The sequence below is a fragment of the Vicugna pacos genome, unplaced genomic scaffold (assembly GCF_048564905.1).
Source record: "Vicugna pacos unplaced genomic scaffold, VicPac4 scaffold_76, whole genome shotgun sequence".
In the NCBI taxonomy this organism is placed as follows: Eukaryota; Metazoa; Chordata; class Mammalia; order Artiodactyla; family Camelidae; genus Vicugna; species Vicugna pacos.
This window is the reverse complement of record NW_027328757.1, coordinates 822,635-841,207: the sequence shown is the minus strand read 5'-3', so window position 1 is coordinate 841,207 and position 18,573 is coordinate 822,635. Positions and strand designations below refer to the sequence as shown.

Here is an 18,573-nt window from a genome sequence, read left to right as displayed (position 1 = left end):
AACATTGTTTCTGATGTCTTTTGATATGCAGAAGTCTTTCATTTTAATGCAATTAAATCATCTTATTTGATGGTTTGTGCCTTTTGAGTCATTTTAAGGAAATTTTCCTACAATCTATAAGAAAAACATAAATAACCCAATAAAAATGGCCAGAAGGTATGAACAGGCAATTCACAGGAGAGGAAACATGAATGGCGAATTAACTTATAAAGTCTCATTAGTAGTCAAAGAAATGGAAAATGAAACTACAATGAGATATCATTTAATACCCAGGCTGTTGGCATACATTTCAAGGCTTGACAATGCCCAGTATTGGTGAACATATGGAACAACAAGAACTCTTAATAAACTATAATATACTACTGGGTGGATATAAAAAGTACAACTACTAGAACTTTGTGACATATCTAGTAAAATGGAAGATGCTCATACACTATAAGTCAGTAATCCCACTTCTAGGTATCTATCCTAGAGAAACTCTTACACATGAACATTAGGAGATGTTATAAGGATGTTCATTACAGCATTGTTTATAAACAACATGCATATTCATAAGCAGGAGAATGGATAAAGCATAATATATTCATAGAATACTATACAGAAGAGAAAATGAATGAAATAGAACTACAGGTATCAATGTGAGTGAAACTCACAAACATAATGTTGAATGAAAACAGTTTGTTGCAGACTTCTGGTTTCAGCCAACATGTAAAGTGCTTGAAGTCATCACTTCTGTCATACAATAAGAAGAACAGCTGAACAAACTAAAAATCAGTGACTTTTCTTGGACCCATCAGAGATTGGAAGTCACAGAGCAAACTGCAATCCTGAAGTCTGGAGAGACAGGCAATTATAGAGAATCACAGCCCAAATCTGCTTATCAGGAGCAGAAAGCACTGGAGCCGTAAACTGGTAGGAACACTTAAGCAGTAACTTTGACAAATTGCAGGAGGCAGAGTATAGAGTAGTGTTTGAGTAGCAAACTCGTGATGGCCACAATGCCTCCAGGAGCTCCACTATGTTCTCAATGTGAAGAGTCAAGAAAAAGTCTCCTGTTCTTGGTATGGCGAAGGCAAAAGTAATCATTTTGAAATACATACAGAGCTTCTACCTAAAGAGCTATCCAGCAAGTAAAACAACTTTACCAAAGCCTTCTCTAGTGTGGGAGAATGGAAATTATCCAACTCCAGTCTCCTCTAGCCTTACTGTCTCATCTAAGAGAGAGAGAGAGAATAAAAGCTGTGAAACACTTGTGAAGGTTACAGGCTGGGGGTACAGACATATTAACAGACTGAGAATTATAGGATTGCAGAATGTTTCCCCATACCCCACACCTTACTACCACATGAACAGGGCTTCAGTATAGTAACTGTGGATTACAGCTGAAAGCCCTTCAAGGCTCAGATTCTATTTAAGAAGTTTTTAGGGAAACCCGAAGAAAACATGGGAGACAAAAACAAGGATATTAGAGGAAATTTTTAAAAACCTCTAATACCTACAACTAGAATAAACATAAACACAGCCCAGCCTTTGACTAGATTAACATAAAACCTCACACTAATGGCTTATTTACCTCAGTTTCTATTATGTTATACATCACGTCTGGTTTTCAACAAAAAAAAAAGTTAAGGCATGCTAAAAGAAAAACCAGTCTCAAGAGGTGACAAGCATCAGAACCAAACTCAGATACAAAACAGGTTTTGAAATGATTGTATATATGGAATTTAAAATAACTATAATTAATATGTTAAAGAGTATACTAGAAATAGTATTCAATATGCAGGAACAGATGGATAATGTAAACAGATAGAAACTAAGAAAGAACCAGAAGGAGATGCTAGAAATCAAAAACACTATAACAGAAATGATGCCTTTGATAGACTTACCAGTAGACTGGATGCAGCAAAGGAAAGAATCAGTAAGCTTGAAGATATGTCAATAGAAACTTCCCAAACTGAAATGTAAAGACAAAAAAAGGGACTAAAAAAGTGTAACAGAATATCCAAGAACTATTGGACAATTTAAAAAGGTATGACGTACACATTATTAGGAATACCAGAAGAAGAAAGAAACAGAAGAAATAATTGAATAAGAATGGCTGAGAATTTTTCAAAATTAATGACAGACACCAGACAACAGATCCAGGTTCCAAGCAAAGAACACCAAGTACGATAAATACCAAAACAAAACAAAAAACACCTAAGCATTATCATGTTCAAACACAGAAAACCAAAGACCAGGAGAAAATCTTGAAAACAGCCAAACACTTTACCAATAGCGTAACAAAGATAAGAACTGATAATAATTACATTGGATTTCTCATCAGAAACCACATAAGCAAGAAGAGAGTGGTGTAAAATATTTAAAGTGATGAAAGAAAAAATACCCACGTGAAAATCTGTATCCAGGAAAAACAATCCTTCAAAAGTTAAGGAAAAATTAAGACTTCATCAAAAGAAGCAAAAACTGAGGGAATTTGTTGCCAGTAAACCTACCTTGCAAGAATTCTTTTTTAAGTTCTCCAAAGAGAAGAAAAATTATATAGGTCAGAAAATCAGATCTCTATTTAAAAAAAAAAAGGAAGAGCATAGGAGAAGGAATACATGAAGGTAAAATAATATTTTTTATTATTTTAAGTGATCTAAGCAATCACTGTTCAAAGTAATAACAGCAATGTGGTAGGTAATCAGAGCATATGGATAAGTGAAGTGAATGGCAGGAATGTTATAAGTGATGGAAAGAAGGAATTGTATTTGGTGTATATAACTGTTATAAGGTATCTGTACTATCTGTGAAGTGGTATAGTATGTGAGAGTGGACTTAGATTAATTGTAAATCTATATTGCAAACTCTACGGCAATGACTAAAAGCTATAAAAAGAAGTATAATTGATATGCTAAAAGAGAGGTGAAATGGAATATAACATGATACCCATTCTCTACAATCTTTTCCAGAAAGTAGAAGCAAAGGGAACACTTTCTGACTTACTTTAAGACCAGCCTTAACTTAATACCAAAACCAGATAAACACATTACAGTAAAGATTGCAGACCAGTATCTCTCATGAGCATAGATGCAAAAATCCTAAATACAGTAGTCCTCCATTATTTAGTGGGGATACATTCCAACACCCCCAGTGGATACCTTAAACTATGAATCATACTAAACCCTATAAATACTTTGGGTTTTTTCCTGTACATACATACCTAAGGTAAAGTTTAATTTATGAATTAGGCACAGTAAGAGAATATCCAAATTTCCAGCATCACTGCTTTTGTGCTTTGTGGAAATTATTAAGTAAAATACTTAAACTTGAACACAAGCTCTGCAATACTGCAACAGTTGATCTGAAACCAAGATGTCTACTAATGGAGCAGGTAGCATATACAGCATGAATATGCTGAACAAAGGGATGTCCTGGGTGGTACAGAGCAGGATGGAGTGTGATAGTACAATACTTCATCATGCTACTCAGAACATTGTACAATTTAAAACTTATGTATTGTTTATTTCTGGAATTTTCCATTTAATACTTTCAGACCATAGTTGACCTTGGGTAACTGAAACCACAGAAAGTGAAGCTGCAGATAAGGAGGGGGCTACTGTATTAGGAAAATGAAAATATTTGATCAAAATATTTGATTGAATAATTGAAATATTAAGAAATCAAGTCTAACATGTATCAGAAAATTATATATCATAATCAAATGGAATTTGTTCCAAGTGTCCAAGTCTGATTGAACTTCTGAAAATCAATTAATGTAATCTATCACATAAACAGACTAAAGAAGAAAAATCATATCATCATTTCAATTGATGTAGAAAAAGCATTTAACCAGATACAAACACCCATTAATGACAAAAACTCTCAACAAACTAGAAACAGAGGGGAACATCCTGAACTTAATAAAGAATATCTGCAGAACCCTACAGCCAACATCATACTTAATGATGAAAAACTGGATGCTTTCCCCTCTGATCAGAAACACAGCAAGGATGTCCCCTCTCCCCACTTATTTTCAGTATTGTACTGGAAATGCTAGCTAGTGCAATAAGACAAGAAAAGGAAGCAAAAAGCACACAGATTGGGAAAGAAAAAATAAAACTGTCTTTGTTCAAAGGTGACATGTATATCTATGTAGAAAATTCCAAACAATCAACAATAACATGAAACAACTCCTGGAACTAATGAGTATAGCAAGGTTGGAGGATATAAGATTTATATATAAAACTCAATTGCTTTCCTATATACCAAGAAATGAACAATTGAAATGAAAACCACAACACTCATTATAATAGCACCACAAAATAGTGAAATACTTAGGTACAAATCTAACAAAATATGTACAGGATCTATATGCAGAAAAATATAAAACACTGCTGAAATATTAAAGAAGATATAAATAAATGCAGAGATAGCCTGTGTTCATGGATTGTAAGACTTAATATTGTTAAGATATCAATTTTTCCCAAATTGATATGTAGATTCCACACAGTCCCAACGAAATCCCAGCAAGTTACTTTGTGGATATAGACAAACGAATTCCAAGTTTATATGGAAAGACAAATGATCCAGAATATTCAACACAATACTGAAGAAGAAGAAGAACATAGTTGGAGGACTGATATTACCCAACTTTAAGACTAATTATAATCAAGTGGTTTGGCTCTGGTTTAAAAAAAAACATTGAGTAGAATAAAGACTCCAGAAATAGACTCATACAAATATAGTGAACTGACCTTTGATAAGGGAGTAAAGGGAATTCAATGGAGAAAAGACAGTCTTTCAACAAATTGTGCTGGAACCCCTGGATATCCATATGCAAAAAAATTAATCTAGATACAGATCGTACATTCTTCAAAGTAATTAACTCAAAATGGATTATAAATCTAAATGTAAAACTATACTATAAAACTTTTAGAAGAAAACAGGAGAAAATCTAAGTGAACTTCTGTTTGGTGATGTACATACAGCAACATACATACAACACCAAAAGCATGATTTATGAGAGAAAAAAATTGATAAATCAGACTTTCTTAAAATTATAGACTTCCGCTATATGAAAGATGCTTTTTTTTTTTGGTTTGGGGAGGGTAACTAGGTTTCTTTATTTATTCATTTTAATGGAGGTGCTGAGAATTGAACCCAAGACCTCATGCATGCTAAGCATGCACTCTACCACTTGAGCTATACCCCACCCCCATGTGAAAGATGTTTTTATAAGAATCAAAAGACAATCCACAGAAAATTTGTGCAAAACATGTATAATAAAGTACTTGTATCCATAAGAACTCCTAACACTCAACAGTAGTAAAACAAACTACCCAATTAAGAAATGGGCAAAAGAACAGACACCTCACCAAAGAAGTTATATACATGTCAATAAGCATATGGAAACGAGCTCATCATCACTTGTCACCAAGAAATTACAAAATAAAACAATAATGAGATGCCATTACACACCCATTAGAATGGCTAAAATTCACAATAAAATTGACAATAGCAAATACTCTTGAGGATGCTGAGCAACAGGAACTCTTTCATTGCTGGTGAGAATACAAAATGGCACATCTTTGGAAGATAGTTTGACAGTCTGTTACAAGGCTAAATGTTGTTTTACCATACAGTCCAGTAATTGAACTCCTTATTTACCCAATTGATTTGATAACTTATATTCATACGGAAACCAGCATGTGAATGTTAATAATAGTTTTATTCATAATTGCCAGAAACTGGAAGCTTTCAAGGTGTCCTTCAATAGATGAGTGGATACATTCACCTTTGCTACTTCTATATAATGAAATCTAATTAAGCAATAACAAGAAATGAGCAGTCAAGCCACAGAAAGACATAGAGGGACTATAAATGCATATTAATAAGTGAAGGAAGCCAGTTTGAAAAGACTACATCTTGTATGATTCCAATTATATGACATTCCGGAAAACACAAGACTGTAGAGACAGTAAATGATCAATGGTTGCCAAGAGTTTGAGGACAGTAAGGGAGAAGGAGGAATGGGTGAAGCACAGGGGATTTTTAAGGCAATATAAGTATTCTGTATGATACTGTAATGGTGAATGCAAGAAATGCATCTGTCAAAACCTATAAAACAGCATGCAGAGTCACCTTTAATGTATACATATATTTTAAAAAATCGTTTAGGAGGTTGAGGTGACCCTGGAAAGAATGCAGACTATGACATGAGAATCTGTTACAAATATATGACACAACCTGAATGAAGGTATGGATGAAATGGTGCTGACCTAAATATCTTTGGAAATGTGTGGAGTCCAGAAGACTAATGGCAACAGAACTGTACATAATCACTGTACCCTAGTTGATAATATTGTGTTCCATGGGGGTGCAGGTTAACAATTCTGTTACTGATATTCATATATAATGAAATGAAGCAATTAAGTAAATGGATGGTAGATGGTAGGAGCCAGGTTTTTCACTGTTGGGATTTACAGATAAGCAAAGGGAGGAAACTAAAATGATCCATGTGATAGGGTTTAAAGTTGGAGACAGTGTGAACTCATGTTTAACTTAATATAGATATAGATGGTTACACACTGAAATATTTACAGTAAAGTGTATATACACAAGTTAGTGTAAACATAATTTTTTTCTCTATCAGCTGAATGGGTCTAAATGAAATGACACTCCAATAGCAACAAACATGTTCCGCACCCAGATCTTAGTTTCTAATACCATTCTTTAATAAAAGGAGCCAGAATTCCTTAGAGAAATGGCTGATTCTAGTACTGGAGCAGAAAATATACAGGATGAGCCTTGAGCATTTTATAGTGCCAGAAAGTACAGAAGTGCTAAAAACAACATGAAAACATTGTTGGGGATGAATCAGAGAAGCACGGGAACCATCTGAGAGTTTCTGATGACCAAAACTGGAACAATTTGTGCAACAAAATTAGCAAATTAATATTGGATTATAACTCAAAGTATAGAGTATCTGTGGGTCCATATTTATAATAAAATGATTGAGTAAATCAATAAATGGGGGAGAGGAAACAAATATCCCAAGAAGAATTCTAAATAATTTATGTAGATGCTCCACCTCAAGGAGTGGAAACAACTCTCACTCCTTAGTTTTGAGCTACTCTGAGTGAGTTCTTTCCAAAGAGTTCACTGTAGGAATTCAGGGGGAAAAATGTGTAGAAACCTAACAAATGCTACCTCAGTCAGTTGATCAAGGCCAGGACCAGTCATAAATCATGTTGAAAATATGTATGTTTGACATGATGTGATCAAAGTTGCACATTTTCTCTGTAGTCTTCCTCCTAATAATCCATAACACAATCTAACCATGAGAAAAATGCCAGAAAAATTCTAGTAGTGGAGCAGTCTACAAAACACCCGACCAGTACTCCTTAAAGATGTCAAGATCATTAAAAACAAGAAAAGTCTGAGAAACTACCACAGCCAAGAAGAGACTAAAGACATAAGAAAACTAAATATACTGTGATACCCTGGATGAGATCCTGGAATAGAGAAGGGACATTGGGGAAAACTATGGAAATCAAAATAAACTAAGGACTTGAGTTAATAACAATATATTGATATTACTCCATTTATTTTAACAAATGTACCATAGTAATATAAAATGTTAATTATAGGAGAAACTGGGTGTGGGGTATATGGGAACTCGTTGTACTATCTTCTTAGTTTTTCTGTCAATCTAAAACTGTGGTAAAAAATAAAGTATTTTTTAATTAAATAGGTAGCTGTAGAAGAATTCATACAGTATAATACCATTTATATAAAGTTCAAAAAATACAAAACAATACTGTTTATTGCAGAGGGATACCAAGAAGAGCTTCATCCTCTATTATCACTTGGAGTTTCTACTTTTCTGTTTCACAGAAATGTTTATCTTGTTTTTGAGCTTAGCTGTATCTTTGTATATATGAATATATATATATGTTGTAGATATATACATACATACATACCCATGCATGTGGATATATGTATGTATGTATGTACATATGTATGTATGTATATTTTTGGAGCAGAGAAGATGCATCCACGCAAGGAGTGACCAAGCCACCTTGACCAGAAGTCCTCTTGATTTTTTAAAAATGTTCATATCAAAGGGAACAATCTTAGTATGGATCTTTCCTACTTGGTGAGAAACTTGAAGTATGTTTCACATACCCTTCTCTTTCTATGGTTATTTAATTTGATGATGTTTTCATGATGAATATTTCAGAGCCAGAACTCTGGATCACCTGAAATTACTTAAGTGAATTACAAAGCGGTTATTCTATGTCCTTGCTGTTAAGATGAGTATGGTTAAATGCTAAATATGTGAATATCCAGCTTCTAAAACTTTCAGACATAAAGATCTGCTGCTTATTACAGTGTTTAATATATTTACTCATACATTTCAATAGATAAGTCATTTAAGTGGGCTCTATTTTCCTGCTCCTTGCTTTTGCTACTCCTGTCTTAATTTTTCTCAAGTTCTTTTAAGCTATAAAGGATATAACTTCGCTAGCTCATATATAAAGATCTCTTTTTTCACCTCCATCTTTTTTTTATTACAGGAAAATACACATAACCTGAGATCTACCTTTTAACAAAATTTCAAGTGTACATTACAGTATTGTAAGCTATAGGCACAATGTTGTACAGCAGCACTCTAGAAAATTTTCATCTTTCATGACTGAACTTTATACCCATTTAACAGCAACTCCCCATTTCCCTATCCCCCCAGGTCCTGGCAACCACCATTCTACTTTCTGCTTCCTTGAGTTTGACTACTGTAGATCCCACATATAAGTGAAATTATGCAGTATTTTCTTCTGTGATTGGCCTATTTCACATAGCATAGTGCCCTTGAGTTTCATCTGTAGCATATGACAAGATTTCCTTCCTTTTTCTGGCCAGATAATATTCCATTGCATGTATATACCACATTTTCTTTATTCGTTCATCTGTGATGGACATTTAGGTTGTTTCTACCTCTTGGCTGTTGTGAACAGTGCTGCAATAAACACGTGAGTTCAGATATCTCTTCGAGATTGTGATTTTAATTATTTTCGATAAGTAACCAGAACTGGGATTCTTGGATCATATGGTAGTTCTATTTTTAACTTTTTGAGGCACCTCCATACTGTTCTCCATAGTGGCTGCACCATTTTACATTCCTGCCAAAAGTGTACAAGGGTTTGAGTTTCTCCACATTCTCATCAACACTCATTTTCTGTATGTGTTCTTTGAAAAAAATGCCTATTTTGGTCTTTTGCCCATTCGGGGATGTTATTTGTCTTTTTGATACTGAGTTGCAGGAGTTCCTTATGTATCTTGGATATTAACCCCTAATCAGATATATAGTTTCCAAATATTTTCTTCTATTCTGTAGGCTGCCTTCTCATTTTGCTGATTGTTTCCTTTGCTGTGCAGGAGTGTTTTAGTGATGTAGTTCCTCTTTATTTTTGCTTTTGTTGTCTTTGCTTCTGCTGTAACATCTAATAAATCATTGCCAAGGCCAATGTCAAGAGGCTTTTCCCCTGTGTTTTGTTCTGGAAGTTTTAGGGTTTCAGATCTTATATTTAAATTTTTAACATTTTGAGTTGATTTTCATGTATGATATAAAAAAGAGGTCAGTTTTATTCTTTTACATGTGGATATCAACTTTTCTCAACAGCATTTCTTGAAGGGACTATTATTTCCCCATTGTGTATTCTTACCCCCGTCCCCGGCCTTGTTAATCAGTTGACTGTATATGTGCAGTTTTATTTTTGGGCTCTCTATTCTGTTCCATTGGTCTACATGTCTGACTTTATGCCAGTATCATACTGTTTTTATTACTGTACATTTGTAATATATTTTGAAATTAAGAAGTGTGAGGCCTCCAGTTTTGTTCTCAAGATTGCTTTGGCTATTTGGGGTCTCCTCTGGTTCCTTCTGAATTTTAGGATTATTTTTTCTATTTCTACAAAAAGTACCATTGGGATTTTGATAAGAATTGCATTAAATCTGTAGACCACTTTGGACAGTGTGGACATTTTAACAATATTGTCCTCCAGTCCATAAGCATGGGACATCTTTGCATTTATTTGTGTCTTCTTTAATTTCTTTGAGCAATGTTCTGTGGTTTTCAGTGTACAAGTCCTTCACTTCCTTGGCTAAGTTTTTTTTTTTAATTGAAGTGTTTGACATACAGAAAAGCTGTACATATTTAATTTATGCCCCTTGATGAGTTTGAAGATAAGTATACACCGTGAAACCATCACCAATACATGCCCTAAACTTAACTATCACCTCCAGAAATTTCCTCCCTCCTTTTTCCTTATGATAAGATCATTCAACATAAGAGCTACCCTTTTAACAAATTTTTAAGTATCCAATACAGTATTGTTAACTGTATACACTATGCTGTATGGTAGATCTATAGGAATTATTCATCTGGCATAAGTGAAACTATATACCCTTTGATGAACGCTTCCCCTATCACCCTTCCTCCTAACTCTGGTAAACACAATTCTACTCTCTGCTTCTATGTGTTTGACTATTTTAGATTCCTGATATAAGCGAGATCCTGTACTGTTTGTTCTGTTTCTGGTGTATTTCAGTTACCATGTCTTCCAAGTTCACCTATGTTGTAGCAAATGACAAGATTTCCTTTGTTTTTAAGGCGGAATAATACCCTGTTGTATTTATACACCACATTTTATCTATCCATTCAGCTGTCAATGGACATTTAGGTTGTTTCCATGTCCTTGCTATTGTGAATAATGCTGCAGTGAACATGGGAATGCAGATATTTCTTCCAGATCCTGATTCCAGTTCTTTCGGGGATATACCCAGAAGTGGGATTGCTGTATTATGTGGATTCTATTTTTAAGTGTTAAAGGATGTTCCATACTGTTTTTCATTGTGATTGTACCAATTTGTATTCCCACCAACAGTGTACAGGGTTAAAATTTCCCCATATCCTCACCAACACTTTTTTTTTTAACTTTTGAGTTTTAGGAGTCCCTTATATATATTAGATATTAACCCTTTATTAGATATGTGATTTGCAAAACTTTATCCCATTCTGTGGGTTGCTTTTTAACTTTGCTAATGTTTCCTTTGCTGTGCAGATGGGTTTTAACTGATGTAATGACATTCGTCTATATTTGCTTTTGTTGCTTGTGCTTTTGATATTATATCTAAGAAATCATTGGCAAGGTCAATATCAATGTTGATAGTCAATATCAATAAATTCCTTCTATTCCTAGTTTATTGAGCATTTTTATTATGAAAGAATGTTGGATTTTTTCAAATGGTTTTTCTCTAACTATTAAGATGATTATGGTTTTATCCTTCATTCTGTTAATGTGGTGTATCATATTGATTGATTTTCATATGAACCATCCTTGCATCCCAGGGGTAAATCCCACTTGGTCATGGTGTATGATCTTTTTAATATGCTTTTTAATTCAGTTTGCTAGTTTTCTGTTGAGCATTTTTGCATCTATATTCATCAGGGATTTTGGCCTGTATTTTTTTTCCTTGTAGCGTCTTTCTCTGCTTTTGGTGTCAGAGTAATGCTGGCTTCATAAAATTAGTTTGGGAGTGTTCCTCCTCTTCAACTTTTTTGGAAGAATTTTAGAAGGATTGGCATTAATTCTTCTTTAAATGTTTGGTAGAATTCACCTGTGAGGCCATCCTTTTCTGGGCTTTTCTTTGTTGGGAGGTTTTTGATTACTGTTTCAATCTTATTGCTAGTTATACATCTATTCAGATTTTCTATTTCTTCACAATTTCACCTTGGTAGGTTGTATGTTTCTAGGAATCTATCCTTTTTTTAGGTTATCCAATTTGTTGGCATATAATTGTTCATTGTAGTCTCTCAATCCTTTTATTTCTGTGGTATCTAGTTGTAATGTCTCTTCTTTCACTTCTGATTTTGAATCTTTCTCTTTTTTCTTAGTCTAGCTATAAAGGTAGTCAGTTTTTATCTTTTTAAAACTAACCCTTAGTTTAGTTGATTTTTCTGTTTTTTTCTAATCTCTATTTTGATTATTTCTACTCTAATCTTTACTATTTGCTTGTAACTTTGGGCTTAGTTTGTTCTTTTTTTTCTAGTTCCTTGAAGTGTAGAGTTAAGTTGTTTGTGATCTTTCTTCTCTTTTAATGTAGGCTTTTTTTTTTTGCTATAAACTTCCCTCTTAGTACTGTTCTTGCTGCATCCCATAAATTTTGGTATGCTGTGGTTTTATATTCATTTTGTCTCAAGGTATTCTAATTTCCCTTTAGATTTCTTCTTTGAGCCATTAGTTGTTCAAGAGTATGTTGTTTATTTTCCACATATTTGTGAATATTCTAGTTTTTCTTCTGCTATTGAAAGTGAGGTATTGAAATCTCCTAGTACTATTGTGTTGCTTCATATATTTAGGAGCTCTGATATTGAGTGCATATATATTTATAGTCATTATAGCTTCTTGGTGAATTGACTCTTATTATTATATAATGTCCTTTTTTGTCTCTTTTGACAGTTTTTGACCTAAAGTCTATTTTAGCTTATATAAGCATGGCCAACCTTGCTCTTTTTTTGGTTGCAGTTTGTATGGAATATCTTTCTTTACTATTTCATTTTCAGCCTTTGTATGGCCTTAAATCTAAAGTGAGTTTCTGGTAGACAGTGTATAATCGGATGTTGTTTTTCATTCATTCAACCACTCTATGTCTTTGATTAGGGAATTTAATCCATTTACATGTGATTATTGATAGGGAAAGAATTACTATTGCCATTACTTGTTCTCAGTCTTATAGCTCTTTTGTTTCTCTTTTTCTCTCTTGATGTCCTCCTTTGTGTTTCACGGATTTTTTTCATAATGATGTGCCTTTTCCTTTGTCATTTTCTTTTGTGTGTCTTCTGTAGGTATTTTCTTTATGATTACAGTGGCGCTTACTTAAAACATCTTATAACAATCTATTTTAAGCCAATAAGAACTTAAGTTCAATCACACTTATGAGCTCTTTTTTGTTTTCTTGACTATTACTTTCTTAAAAAATAGCATCCCATTCCTAGTAGATAGAGTATTCTCTATTTCTCTGAGGATATTAGTGATGGTTTTTTGAAGTTTTTTTCCTCCTTACATGGTTTCTGTTTTCTCCCATTTACTTTCATTTCTTAGTTTGTTCTGTTCTGTTTCACATTAGAGGCTTTCCTCAGATGTCTGATAATCCATGTTCGTATTTATGAGTAGGGTCCGAAAAACAGATTGGAAGCTCTGAGCACATGAGTGGTCCTTATTGACTTTGAGCTTCACTTTAAAGTCATCTGGCTGGTCCATTTGTTACAGAAATTCCCCACCCCAAATCAGCATTTTTAGATTTTTCCTGTTGAGGCTAATCAGATTCACCAGAGAAGACACTTCAGAACTCTTACTTGAGAGGGTACTACCAGAATTATAGGAGTCAAATGGCAGGGAGTATTTGTTGTGTCCTCACCATTCAGAATGCATTATTTCTGTTAATCTCCCTTTTTTTCAGAAATAACATTCATATCCCCAACTGTGTCTAGCATTACCCATAGTCAGTGAATGAGCCTCCAATATTCACCAGGTTTGGGAGTGGTCTAGTAGCATATTGTAGGGGAGGATGTTTAAAGATCTAGTTGGTTTTCAAAGAGCTTTCAACCTACCCACCTTATCTTAATCCCATCTCTTTACATCCATTTCAAGAGGCACCTGAAAAATACCAGTTCCTGAACTGTTTTAGGTTTCTTAGGTATAGACTGGGTTAGTTCCTGGCTTTCCCCACTGCTGGTTTAAGATTCAGCTTTCCTGAGTACATTCATCCAGTTATTTTCTAGCTTCCAGAATATTGTTGCTATTGCCTCCTTTCCCTATTCTTCCTGACCTTGTGGATTTGTATTTAAAAAAGAAAAAAGCCCGTATAGTTTTAGAGAGTTTTCTGAAAGGAATGAAATTAGATGTATGTGTTCAATCCAGCATCTTTATCTGAAACTAACTAATTCTTACCACAATGAAATAGTTGCCTTACCTCCCTCATGTGATATTTCTGTTGATCCTTGATTTATATTAGGTGTTATACCTGAAGAACCTTAGTCCTCGGGTGACTGAAAGAGATCTTGTCTCATTATTCGCTCGGTTCCAGGAGAAAAAAGGACCTCCAATTCAGTTCCGAATGATGACTGGACGAATGAGGGGGCAAGCTTTTATCACCTTCCCCAGTAAGTAGCTTCATCTGGATAATTACTCATTTGTAGCATCAGTTCATTAGAGAGTACTTATACCCTCTCTAATTTAGATATAGCTCCTTGATTTCTCCACAGCACATGAGAAGCATGTGCTTAAAGAAGCACATAGGAAGAAGGTAAGAGAAGTAAGGAAAACATATTTTTAATTTTGTTCTATCCTCCATTTTGTGCTTCCTCTTCTCCACTGACAGTGCATGACCACCTTACCCCATTGTCCTCAGTTTGCCCCAGTCTTGACACTTCCTTCTCATGCTATCAAAATTTATTTTCCCTTTGCTAAAAGTAATATTTCTAGTCCAAGTTATAATTGCATTACTTACTAGTATATTAGTATTCTGATCAGAACACTTGTACTTGCCTTATGCCCTATTCTTTTAGGACTAAGAGACTGCAAGCTAATATGCTAATTCACTAGTAATTCGTAACTAATTAATGGATGATATATTCTTTTAACTATTGTTTGCATCTTAATGCATGACTTCAGTATCCTAATCCAAAGGGAGGAATAATACAGGCATACCTCAGGGATACTGCAGGTTTGGTTCCAGACCACTACAATAAAGTGAACATCTCAATAAAGCAAGTCACATGAATTTTTTGGTTTCCTAGTACATATAAAAGTTATGCTTACACTATACTATAGTCTATTAAGTGTGCCAATAGCATTTTGTCTTAAAAAATATACATACCTCAACACTTTATTGCTAAAAAATGCTAACCATCATCTGACAGTGCAGGGTTTCCACAATCCTTCAATTTGTAAAAAATGCAATATCTGCAAAACATAATAAAGCAAAGTGCAATTAAACAAGTTATACCTGCATAGGAATTTCAGTTTCTATGACAGACTAGACTATCTTTCTTTTATGGTTGAGGTTGGGTAGGACCTGTATTTTTATTATCCATAAACTATCATCATTTATATACAGCCTAGAAATCTATTTATAGGCAAGTGCTTGTACACATGAGCAATACCAAACACCTCTGCACTGTCCTATCTCATTGATCTCTTTGAAGGTTTGTGGATCCTCAACACTAGTGGCTTTCAGTCTTTTTAAGTGTGAGGACTTTTTCCAACTTAAAAAATTATTTCCTGCACCCCCACCTAATATGATCCATTAATTGAAAAGATATGTAATAAAAAGACTTTATTTACTAAATACTTTTAAATAAATAGCTGTTTTACTAATTATAACAGCAGCTATCTACATTTGAAAATTTGTAGTGTATACACATGTGAGACATAAATTGGTTCAATCTAAAGACATTGCTTGTCTACTTATGATTTCATAGGCTCTGGGCAATAATTCCACTCCTTTTTAGTATCCTACATCCAAGCTCTAAACCCATAACTTGAATCCTCCTGCTATACACTATATATTCTCACCCCTCAAGCTTCCATATGCCTATAAGGATTCTTAAACTTATTTGTCCTAATGAGGGCTTCTAAAACCACTTTCTGATCAAAAGGAAAAAGTAGCAAAATGTCCCCAATACTATAACTTCTTTTATTTGTGTTGCCCATTTTGAAAATGATGTCATTCATTCTCACAACACCTATAATCTGTTATCTAAGATAGAGTCTTGTGTATTATTAGTTACAGCTTAGCCTTCTTTAGCACACTGTCTATATCCTTGTTTCTTTCCCTGTATCATTGAATTAGGAGACACTCTCAAATGTATTTTAAGTTTTTATTGTCATTATTCTTAACCATTACTTTAATCTTGCTGAGTTATACAAATTTGAGATTATGGAAAACACAATACAACCAAATAACTTTATGACCTTATAGCTTACACTTAACTCCAAGGCAAAAACAACATAAATTAGATATGGAATAGAATTGAATTTTTAAGCCATATGTAAACTGATATTTTTTCTTTCTCTTTTAGATAAGGAAATAGCATGGCAAGCATTGCGTCTGGTAAATGGATATAAACTACGTGGGAAAATATTAGTGATAGAATTTGGAAAGAACAAAAAGCAACGGTCAGATCTCCATACTACTTCTATAATATCATCTACTACAGATAGCACTACAGAAATCAGTGGTAGCTAGAATACATATAGATTGTGAGTCCCAGGAGGTCTTTCTTGCATCAGAATCTTAGATCTAAGATTTGTGTATAGATAGCAGTTTGTTTGGAATTGAACAAAAGAAACAGACCAAGGGAGAGGAAGTCTAATTAAGGTCATCCCTTTCAGCTTTTCGAAAGAATTGGTAGAAAACATTTTCTATAATCAAAGACCACAGGGTAGACTGTATACTGAGTATGAAGGGTAGGGTACAAAGAGTATAATTTTCTCAGGATAAATTACAATGGATTATTTCCAAGGATTTTTTTAATCTTTGTAATTTATATGAGGTCTTAAATATTTGTCCCTTGAGATAACATTCTTTCCAAGATTGCCTCCTATATGCAGAACTGAAAAAAAAAACTAACTAAATTTTGAAATATTTATTTTCTGGAGCCCATTTGGCCCTAATTTTATTCACCTCATAAATAAATGACCAGGACCCCAGGTCTAAACATCAGTAAATGCTGTTAAATGAGAACTATCAGCAGTAACAGTAGGTAGTTTTCATAAGTCAGTCAACATATTTAATGAGCACTTCCGCATTAAGTTGTCAGTGTCTTCAAAAAGCTATATATTTTTTCTAATGAAATAATTTAGATCAAACTACTAATGTTCTCATAGTTATTTAAGCTAGCTACCATTGAGTAATCATTGAATTCAAAGCAATAAACATTGAATTATTGTCTAATATGCTAAGGATTAGATATATGAATTTTAGAAGAGGAACTTACTAGCAAAGAATACTAAAAGAAAAAGAGCTCTCTAGAAGACAGGCAGCCAGCACCAAATCCCCAGTTATTTGTTTATAGTTGCTGGAGACTAGAAAGATGACATGATATAGAGGAAGTAGTACAAACTTTGAAGTCAGACCTGTTGGAACTCCACAGCCATACTTACCACTCTGTGACCTTGGCAAGTCACTTAATCTGAGCCTCAGTTTTCTCATCAATAAAAATGAGGATAATAATACTACTTACCTCACTGGATTGTGATGATTGTATCCAGGTTGAAGGACAGAAAGGAAAAAAATGAAAATTTATCAGGGTATAGGAACATTAAGCACTCCAATGTAATTGTAATAGGAATACCAGAGAAAGAAAGGAGGAGAAGAAATAAATATTCCAATAATAATGGCTGTAAACAACCCAAATTTGATGAGAAACATTATCTACACATCCAAGAAATCTCAATGAACCCTAAATAGGATAAACAGGAAGAAATCCACAGACATACCATAATAAGAATGCTAAAATCCAAAGACAAAGAGAAACTCTTGAAAGCAACATGAGGAAAATGAAGCGTCACTTACAAGGGAACTTCAATAAGATTAACAGATGATGTCTCATCAGAAACAATTGATGTGGCAGTGGGATAACATATTCAAAGTGCTCAAAGAAAAAAAAACACTATCAATATAGAATCCTATATTCAATAAAACTGTTTTTCAAAAATGAAGATGAAATAAAGACATTCCCACATAATCAAAAGCTGGGAGAATTTGTTGCTGGCAGATCTGACTTACAGGAAATATTAAAGGAAGTTCTGCAAGTGGAAAGCAAGTCACCTCAGACAGTAATTTACATCTACACATTCAAAAAATAGCACAGGTAAAGATAATTATATAATTATAAAGGACAGTCTAAATACATTTTTCCCTTCTTAATTGGTTGAAAATGTAATTTTATAAAACAATATGTATATAGTTGCATTGCTGGATCTATAACATATGAAACTGTAATATATTTACTAATAACAGGACAAAGGAAGTTGGTGAAAACAAAGCTGTATTGTACTAAAGAAATTACTCCAGATGGTAACTCAAATCCAGGAGCAAATGAAGAAAACAAGAAATGGGAAATAAGAAGTTTAATATAAAAAATCTATAAATATATACTTACTTACTCTTCTCTCAGCTACCTTAAAAGGCAAAATTGTATTAATAATTATAACTATGTATTGTTGGGTTTATAACATGTAGAAATAATAATAATAGTAACAATAATACCACATAAAAACTGGGAAAAGGAATGTTTATATAGGAATATGTTTTTTTATATCTCATTAGAATTTAGTGTGTGTATGTATGTGTGTGTGTGTATATATATATATACACACATATATATGTGTGTATATATATATATATATATCTGAAGCCAATTAAGTTGTGTATAGTAAGCCCTAGAGCAACCACTAAGGAAATAGCTAAAAAATATATAGTGAATATATTATTTAAGGAATGTAAATGTTACATTAAAAA

The 18,573-nt window shown here is 33.6% G+C and overlaps 1 protein-coding gene across 1 annotated transcript in view; it reads left to right on the top strand.

Moving 5' to 3' along the window:
- Nucleotides 1-16,693, top strand: part of RBM41 (RNA binding motif protein 41) — a 51,851-nt gene extending 35,158 nt beyond the window's left edge. The window contains exons 6-7 of the mRNA XM_031675489.2: nucleotides 14,062-14,209; nucleotides 16,130-16,693. Coding sequence (XP_031531349.1) covers nucleotides 14,062-14,209; nucleotides 16,130-16,296 — 315 coding nt within the window. The 3' untranslated portion in view covers nucleotides 16,297-16,693. The remainder of the gene's footprint in view (nucleotides 1-14,061; nucleotides 14,210-16,129) is intronic.
- Nucleotides 16,694-18,573: the final 1,880 nt, after the last annotated feature.